The sequence below is a fragment of the Hippocampus comes genome, unplaced genomic scaffold (genome assembly GCF_001891065.2).
Source record: "Hippocampus comes isolate QL1 unplaced genomic scaffold, H_comes_QL1_v1.1 scaffold142, whole genome shotgun sequence".
In the NCBI taxonomy this organism is placed as follows: domain Eukaryota; kingdom Metazoa; phylum Chordata; class Actinopteri; order Syngnathiformes; family Syngnathidae; genus Hippocampus; species Hippocampus comes.
Genome location: NW_017805482.1, coordinates 831,051 through 840,344, shown reverse-complemented (window position 1 = coordinate 840,344; position 9,294 = coordinate 831,051). Strand labels below are relative to the sequence as shown.

The following is a 9,294-nucleotide window of genomic DNA, read 5'->3' as shown; positions in this document are numbered from 1 at the left end:
AAAAAAAAAAAAAAAAAAAAGCAGGTGCCTCAGCATTCACATGCATGAGTACATCTTGGACTCATCTCCGCGGAAACACCCCCCCCACTGATGCTTTTTCTGTGCACGGATTTGTATTAGGCACGTTTGAGCATGAGACAGGTTGTACTCCGCGCACTCTGCAGACTGCTCTTGTATTAAGATGTAGCATCACCCTCAGGGGGGGAGTGCCGAGATTGCAAAATAAAAGCTGACCTGGATAATTGCTGCTGAGTCTGGCGGATGAAGGTCAATTCCAGCACGGAAACTGGGACAATCATGCTCGTGGAAAATTTAGTCAACGTGATTTTAGATATCACTTTTAATTAAAAAGGACAAACACGATGTGAGACTACCAGCTTTCCTTCAAACATGGGAGCTCCTCATCCCTCACCATCAAATGTGGTCCAATGAGAGGGTTGGACCAAAAATTAAGTTTCTATCTAAAATGGTAGATGCTGTGTACCAGGCTGACAATTGCTGTATAATTAAGTTTTTAATCCAGAGAGACACCATAAGTAAAAGTTTTGCAGTCATTTATTGAATAATATTTAATTCCACACATTCAGCACATGAGACAGTATAAATGTCATCCATTGGACAAATTGTAAATACGAAACAAATAAAATAAGATACTTTTTAAAACGTCAACTGTATGTTTTGGCCGTTCGTGCCATTATCCGGAAAATTTCACATCTTAAATCCATCTAAACATTACGGTGACGTTTTTGCGTTTTTCACGCAGGAGGTTTACCAGTTGATTCATAATTGAAAAGTGCGGATGTTACCATTTCCACACTTTCGTGTGATATTAAAACACCCTCTGTCAAAGGTTCCAGGTTCATTGACCCGCTATTTCGCTGTTTTTTTTTTTTTTTGGTCCAGTTTGACCAAACTCTCTTTTAATATTTGGCATGAGTCCTTTTTTTCCCACTGAATAGAGGCAAATGGTGTAATTTGAGACAGTGTATTTGAAAATCTAAAAACAAAAACAAGTAGTTATTGAATCTCCTCCTCTGGAATCGTGCTTTTTATACCTACACACAGCAATGGCTGTAGTTTCATTTTATAATGTTCACCTTTGAACCTGATTGATGTATACTGTGAGACACAAATGTTTTTTTAGCTCAGAAAAATTGGGATTTGCTCACTGGCGACACAGCGGGATTGGTATACTGTTACACTGTCCAATATTTGTGTAAAATCTAAAAACAAAAACAAGTAGTTATTGAATCTCATCTCATATTTGTGTTATCCATTGCTCTTGCTCTCTTTTTATATGTGTTGAAATATGTTTGTATTAATTAAAAGGGTTTTGGGAGCTTTAAAAAAAAAATCAAATGCCATATATGCTATAAAAAAATACTTTATTGCGGATTTCACTTACGGAGGTGGGTTTCCTGCATAACGTATAAAAGCATTTGAACTGTTTGCTCTCTTTTTATATGTGTTGAAATATGTTTGTATTAATTAAAAGTGTTTTGGGAGCTTTAAAAAAAAATCAAATGCCATATATGCTATAAAAAATACTTTATTGCGGATTTCACTTATGGAGGTGGGTTTCCTGCATATCGTATAAAAGCATTTAAACTGGACTACTTTACTTACTGGACAGCAAATGATTGAAATCCTCCACTGACTCATACGTGTTGCTGAATATTTCAGGTTTGCATGCGTCCTCTATGTCGGGGATGATCTCGTAGGTGTCATCACGAGAAAAGCAGCCTCCGAAGGCTTCGGTGTGTATCTCAGCATACACTGGGTTAGTAAGTTGATGTGGTGTGTGTGATGTGGTTTCTATGCACGTAGTGTGAGGTCTACCGGGCCTGCCGGCCAGGAAATAGATGGCATCATCATTCAGGAAGTCAATGCTGTGACTGCTTGGAGGTTTTCTGCATGGGTTTGATGATGATGGTCCCCTGGTGGTTTTTGGAGAAAATCTTGGTCCGGATGTGAGATCCGCCAAGACAGGCAGAGAGTACGAAGGTGCAGACACAGGACGCAACTTTCTGGGGTTCTGATCCAGCGTGGTGCACCCTACAATTCCCCTTGCGGTAGCGTTGGGCAAACAGTCCTGATGTATTTGTTGCTGGCTTGCATGACGGTGCCTGGTTGGTTTCTTTCTAAGATGAGCATACAGAATCCTGTTCGGGTTACTGGGTGGACTAGTTTCCTGGTATCTGCCCCTCCTTGGAACTGGCGGCACCTCCTGTTTTGGACAATATATCATTAAAGTCTCTCGAAAGTGAAAATAAATGTCATGTTTAGCTTTGTTCTTATGAGCACCCCATAACTGCGGATTCATTTTGTTTTGTTATAGAGAGACAATGCAAACTCACATTTAAATCTATGGACAATTTGGACTCTTCAATGAACCCAACATGGGTGGTTTTTTTTTTTTTTTTTTTAGTACAATACATGTAAACCCCATACAGGGAGGTCCCTCGAATTAGAATTTCCTTATTTTTTGCGATGATGACCACACTTACCTCAAGCATCGTTTTGCTCTTCGACAGTAAAGTTGGCTTCTCAGAATTTCTTTCCACTTTTTTCTTGGCTTCGGCATGCCGAATCACATCATACGTCCCGTCTGCAGGTGCCTGCAGGATCCCCGTCCCCCCAAATTTAAATGTGACTTTTTGGTCCTCAGCATATGCAGCTAAAGTCATGTTAAGTTGAATTGTGTCACACCTCAAAGCACGACGATGTGAGATACTCTCCAAATGGCTCGATGGGGCTCGTCTTGTAGTGCCAGATTAGTTCAGAGACTGTGTCATGTCCCTCGGCGGCTCCGCAGACAACAAAGAGCCCTGTGTCACTTTGGTTTATCACAAAGTGTCGACAGCGGTCGCGGCCTCTGTAACAGTGGTAACATGTTGACTGAAGCCTCAACGGATGTTCATGTTACCCGTAAAGTGATCCGGAGATGAATTTGCTTTTAAACATTGTCATTCGAGGACGCTGTCCAGTCTACGCTGGTGCATTTTGATGTCAGTTGCGCCCGATCAACAAAGGCTTAATTGAACAATCGCATAATTGAACAATCACCCCCCGCCCCCGAAAAAAAAAATAAATAAATCAAGCAGTACATGCCTGAACGTTTAAAAACTGTCTGCGTTTCCAACATCCTCACCTATATGACAGAACGTATCCGATGGCTTTGTCACTGAGACGGATTAGGAAACAACCTTGGTCCTTTTCTTTGAGGATTTCTTCTGCATCCCTGTCAGAGAACCACCAAAAAAAAAAAAATTAATGCAGCTTCAATGATTGAATGAAATTCTCATCATGTTGAATCAGCTCGAGTCTCATGTAACTTTCAATGACGCAAGTGTATTGATAAGGGCTAAAAACTGTCCAAAAGCTGTCTTTAATTCATCCTAGCCTAGTACTGGATGTTGGCCAAAACGCAGACTACTGGACTGGTCTCCAGTCAATCGCAAGGCACATAAAGTGACAGACAAGTCACTCACACTCACATTTGTCTCACTGAGTGGGCAAGGAACCCATGCGGCATGCATAGAAGTCAGTCGAACCAAAATATTACACCGTCAATGATCTTAATATCCGTCCTTTGACACTTAAATAATACGAGACACATTTGTGGGACTGTAATCTCTTGTTTGAGGACTTACTCTCTGGCGAGGAAACCCACGAACCAAGTGGGGAAGCGGCCATCTTGAGCGATGTGCGACACTTGAGTCTCGAGGAACCATTTTGAAGACAGTTCAATGAGTTTCCGATGGCAAAGCGATTGTGACGCAGGTTCGATATTCTGTGAAGTACACAGACAAGAAATAACATGAAGGGATTCTGGATTTCTGCTTTACAACCGTCTTATTAATTCAAAGACATGAAAGTTATGATCCGAATGTACCGTACTAAACATAGTACGTGTTATTTTTAATCCCATGTGATAATAATCATCATTTTGCTACCGCTGATTGCTTACCGTTAAAACTCCCAGACATTTCTGTCTGTTCAGACGACAGACATTTTTTTCATTTAATTTCAAGATTTGTGGTTAAAAAAACAAAAACAAGGATCTGCGAATGGCTGACACTGAATGAGATTCGAAAAAAAAAAAGGATCTGCGAATGGCTGACACTGAATGAGATTCATGATTTTGATCTCCTCTGCCGTAAATTATTTTCACATCAACAAAGACCTTGGGAGATGGTTCTAACCTTGAAGCCAAACCGCCAGCAGGTTCTGAGGGACTTTAACCATGTAAAATGGCAGCAATTGTCCCAACTGGGTCTCTTTCCTCCAATTCCTAAAACACACAACAAAAGGCAATTACGATTTAATCACAAAACACTTTTTTTTAAACTTCACAGAATGCATACTCTACCTTTCCCTGATATTAGCACGGGGCGATTTAAATCCAATGTCATCTCAGCGCTCGAGTTCAGTGTGGCACAGCTTGCAAACCTTAAATCAGAAGGAATGTGATGCGACAGTGGGTCTATAGACGAGTAGCATTTACACTCACACTTATTTTTCCACCCGTGTGCAAAGCTGTTGCAGAATGTCCCTCATTTGCATCACAGACAGACACAGGCGGAGTGTCAGGCCTGGTAAGAAACGGAAAGTAGCAAGAGTGTGTGGTTTTTGCACAGGCGTAAGTTGGTTTGTGATGAGAGAGGTTTGACCTCAAGGGTGACTGCTTACTGGGGCAAACAACACATGTCATTACTTGAACGTTCATGTTAAAGTGCGAATGAATGGAAGTCTTTTGTGTGGAAATAACCAAATGTCTTCGACTGTAAATTAAGACGACGCATTGGGAAAGAGACGTCATCACACTCACGGCTCTCTGCTAATGTATTCGGTAAAAAAAAAAAAAAAAAAAATTGTCTGACTCACACTGAGTGGAATCATGATAATCTGCTCCATCTTCAGTCTTTTTAACTTCATAAGTGATCACAGTCTCGGAAAGTATGATCAGCGTTCCTGTAGACGTAGGGTATGGAGTAATCATTTATGGTCGATATACAATATTACAGTATATTCAATGCATGACTAAGTCCCGTATTAATATGGTAACTTGATCTCAGCATCTTATGACCATCATGTGTTCTAATTATGACTCACTCAGTGCTTCTTTAGCGCTTGTTCCATGTCACCATGAGCTAAACAGTGGTTTATTTATAGCCTATCCAATATATATATATAGATATATATATCTATATATATATCTATATATATATATATATATGTAGCACTGAAGATAAAAATAGAAATTGGCAGAACTCTGCTAAATGTTCAGCAACAGTCAGAAGTTCGAAAAAAAAATCGAATTCAATTTTTTTTTCTCTATTATGAAGAAATGTTGATGGAATTATTTGGTAAACAAAAAAATGTTGATCAAAACAGAATGTTTCATCATTTTGATTCTTTAACCTTTTGCCCAGATAACAGCTTTGCAGATCTTATTTTGTCAGTCAGCTTTATGATGGCGGATGATGCTTTATGACCCAGAATAACTTTCAGTTCACAGCTGTGCGTTATCAAGAGTGAATAGTTGGAATTTCTTGATCTCTTAAGAGTTTGAGACTTTGGTGTTCCTCAACTTTTGACTGGCACCGTACATACACTTATACTGTATAAATAATCATTTCTGCCTGGTTTCACACATGTAAAGGAAATTCAAGACATTTTTTGGGTCTCAATGTGCCTTTGTTACAAACATTAAAAAAAAAAACAACATTGTTTTAAAGGTTATTGTCGGGCAATATTTTAATTTGCACGCGTCCTCGTTTTTTTCTATTGACATTCATGCACTTAAAAATACATTAATTGGAAGTTACCCACCAATTAGCCTGCGTAATATTTGAGTATTTTTTCATGAAATACTCACTACTTTTACTCAAGTAATTATTTGGAACAATACGTTTTACTCATATTCTGGACTAACACACAGTTGTGTTGAGTACATCGACTACTCATACCGTTGCTGTAGTGTTGTCAATTGCACCCCGACCCAATATTTATGGCCTCAGCATACATCAATATTTTTAATTGAAGCAATTTAACATTTAGTAATAATCTCCAAAATGTTTATCAGCACGTTTGAGTTTTGTGGGCAAACTAATCGCGGCAAACAGCGCCATTCAGCGGCAAACTCGTCACTTCCGCATTCCCAAAATAGACTTCAACTCCCATGATGCTTTGCCCTGAAGGCGGCCAGTCATGCGGGTGGAAACAGGAGTGGGCATCCGTTACGCTGCACGAAGAAGAAACTTTGGGGAAAGATGCACGAAGAGGAGGATGGCGTTGAGCCGAACTCCGGCCCAGCTCCTCGGTTCGAAGCCTCCGTCAAGGCGGTCGACGGAGTCGACGTGGAGGTGCCGAAGGAGCACACATCCAAGCTGTGCGGCTTCTTGAGCAAACTGTCTGGCAAGGGGCCCCTGAGGGGGTACAAGCCGCGGTGGTTCGTTTACGATCCAAGGAAATGTTATCTGTATTACTTCAAGAGTCCTCAGGACGCCTTGCCTCTTGGACACATTGAAATAGGCGATGCGTGCTTCAGCTACGACGTGGAAGCCGAAGAGGGACACTTTCAGATCAGCACGGCCGGGAAAGAGTTTCTACTTAAGGTACAGTATCAGCTTTTCGAACAAGCACCCTCCCCCCCTCCGACAGACACAGAGACACACACACACACACACACACACACACGCACTCGCGCGACTTTCTGAGGTGGTGCTGTCATGTCATCCCACTCTTTCCCTTTAGTTTTACACGACTGACACACCCATTCACACCATGCTTTATTGTCACGATGGGGTTTTAATAGTTAAGTGATATAATGCAGTGTATTTGCTCATGTAAGCCTGAGTAGTTTGCTTATTCTCACACACACGCGCGCACGCACTCACACACTCTCGCACTCACTAGAGGTGGCAAAATTACTGTACTCTTTATGTCCTCAAAGTAGAAGTACGATTACGGTATTCGTATCTGATTTTACTCCTTCACTAAAAGTATGTGAACCCTTTGGAATTTCTGAAATTTCAGCATAAATTGTTTGCAAAATGTAGTGAGTTTGCATAAACTAATAGCACGCACTCGCTTATGTTTTCTTTTTTTTTAATTGAGGAGGATAATTTAAGTGACCCCATGGATTTAATAACTGGCCTCACCTCCTTTTAGCAGCAATATCTTCAAAACGTTTCGTGGCGTTGCAGATCAGATGTGCAGAACCAGCATGAATTTTGGATCATTTCCCTTGACAAAACTGTTGCAGTTGAGCAAGATTCCTGGAATGTCTGGTGTGAATAGCTCTCTCTAGGTCATGCCACAACATCTCATTGAGGTCAGGGGAGTTTAAGAAATTCCAAAAGGCTTCACAAACATTTTCCTCCCAATGAAAGTGAAAGTCAGATTCAGTTCCCTGGATGATGTTCTTCCACGTTTCTGCCTGTCCCTGTTTTTTCCCCACCTTATAACCCCTCAAGATCTCACTCAATCACAATCAGTATCTTTTTTATGAGTCATCCGGTAAGTACAGATATCATCTTTCAAAAGTAGGGAGTAAAAAGGAAAAGGTGATCAAAAAAATGATTACTCAAGTAAAACACAGAGCCACTCGCATGCAGACACGGTCACGGCAGAGTATCTCTTTCGCTTTGCAGGTGGTGACAGGTAGTGGATGATGACAGTTACGTTTTTCCCTCGGCTCCAAGTGTCATGTGATTGTCATCACATGATCCTGTTGAGACTCGCACCGACTGCGTCATCATTTTCAAACAGATGGTGGAGAATGATCAATGCCAAACACATTGCGTGGCTCCAGGCGAGGCTGGAGCTTCTGTGCTCATTCCCATAAATGCAAAACTGTAATTCAATGAATGACTAAGAAGAAAAAAAAAAGAGAATCAGTGGAAACCCCCAACTTTATTTATTTGTTTGTTTATTTATTTGATCAAAACATTTGTTTTAATTCACAATAGGTTGCTAATCAGTATGTCCTACGCCGGGAGGATGTCAGTGGGTTTTGAAATTTGTTACGGGCTATTTTCAGAGAATGTACAAATAAATGTTTCCTACTCAGATTCAGTTCGGAGAGTTGAAATGGTTGGGAAAATGTAACTGTTAGCAACTTTCGGATGGAACCCAGCAGTTCCAAATCTTTTTGCATGCGCTGCACCACTCGAAATATCATATATATGCTCTTATAATGAATACCATGGGTGTATCCTTTGACTTAAAACGACACATTTATACAATTTCTTACTTTAAAAAAATAACTGAATGAACGCACAGCACAAGAGCAAGACCATGATTTTGTAAAAAAAACATTATAGAAATGCTCTAATAGACCTTAAATTACAGGTATGGGGGTGGGGTGTAATTTTTAAAGTGGATTTAAAAGCATTTCCACTTAGAGCTAACTTCAGTTCTGTCGGCAGCCTATTCCATTTGCAGCATAACAACTAAATGCTGATGCATTGTGTTTGCTCGGAACTCTGGGCTCCACTAATTGCCCCAAGTCTCCTGACCTCAGAACCCTACTGGGTTTATATTCCATGAGCATTTATTTCATGTCTTGAGGACCTAAGGCGATCAGTGATTTTTGGAACAGTAGCCTCATTTTAAAATTTATTTTCCAGCTGATTGGGAGCCAGTGTAAGTCTTTTGAACTGGAGTAATATGTTCTGATCGCTTTGTTCCGGGAAAAATCCGAGCTGCAGCGCTCTGAATGAGCTGCAGCTGTTTGATGCTCTTCTTAGGCAGTTAAGTAAGGTCTAACTTGGTTCTCAGTCCGATGCAGTTCAGCAAATGGTGCAGGTTGGGCGTCCATCTTAAAAGGGTTTGTGTGTGCTTGCACCCCCAGGCCCCCAGCAAGCAGGTGATGCACTCCTGGTTGCAGCAGCTCCAACAGAAGCGTTGGGAGTTCAGCAACTCGCGAGGCTACGGGCAGAGGGACAGCTGGAGCTCACCCACCTTAGCCTACCCGATCAGTGGGCTTGTAGCCGAAGACAATGGTACGAAGGTACACACACATACGCGCGCGCTCACACACACACAGTCTGATGGGTTGATATTTGCACATTGTTATCATTGTTATCATAAAGGATATATTAATCTTAATTACTTTGTTGCCAGTCTGCCAAGGCAATGCAGAAACCCCAGAAAAAACACCTGTGGTTGAAAGGCTTTAATGAAACATTTTCAGCCCGAAAAATCCTTGCCGTGTGTTTGTTTTTTTCTCTCCATTGCACTGTGATGATATGCGAGTGGGGGGGGGGGGGGGGGGGGGGTGGATGA

General features: G+C 41.1%; 2 protein-coding genes across 6 annotated transcripts in view; one reads left to right on the top strand and one right to left on the bottom strand.

Annotated features, from left to right (window-relative positions):
* Positions 1 to 1,454: 1,454 nt before the first annotated feature.
* LOC109519415 (uncharacterized) overlaps positions 1,455 to 9,294 on the bottom strand; it is a 10,272-nt gene continuing 2,432 nt past the window's right edge. Inside the window, exons 2-9 of one of the 5 annotated variants that reach the window (XM_019875924.1) lie at positions 4,514 to 4,595; positions 4,373 to 4,452; positions 4,206 to 4,294; positions 3,654 to 3,793; positions 3,152 to 3,241; positions 2,710 to 2,875; positions 2,508 to 2,618; positions 1,455 to 2,227 (exon numbers count right to left, since the gene is read on the bottom strand). In XM_019875924.1, the coding sequence (XP_019731483.1) occupies positions 1,619 to 2,227; positions 2,508 to 2,618; positions 2,710 to 2,875; positions 3,152 to 3,241; positions 3,654 to 3,793; positions 4,206 to 4,294; positions 4,373 to 4,415 (1,248 nt within the window). In that variant the 5' untranslated portion in view covers positions 4,416 to 4,452; positions 4,514 to 4,595 and the 3' untranslated portion in view covers positions 1,455 to 1,618. Of the gene's footprint in view, positions 2,228 to 2,507; positions 2,619 to 2,709; positions 2,876 to 3,151; positions 3,242 to 3,653; positions 3,794 to 4,205; positions 4,295 to 4,372; positions 4,600 to 7,166; positions 7,921 to 9,294 lie in introns of those variants that run through there. The other 4 variants (XM_019875925.1, XM_019875923.1, XM_019875921.1 and 1 more) reach the window with 4 other exon arrangements.
* LOC109519390 (TBC1 domain family member 2B-like) lies at positions 6,192 to 9,250 on the top strand (the record flags this gene model as incomplete). Its single annotated transcript, XM_019875887.1, has 2 exons — positions 6,192 to 6,620; positions 8,861 to 9,250. Coding segments are annotated over 2 exons (747 nt in total), but the record flags the coding sequence as incomplete, so codon positions are not given.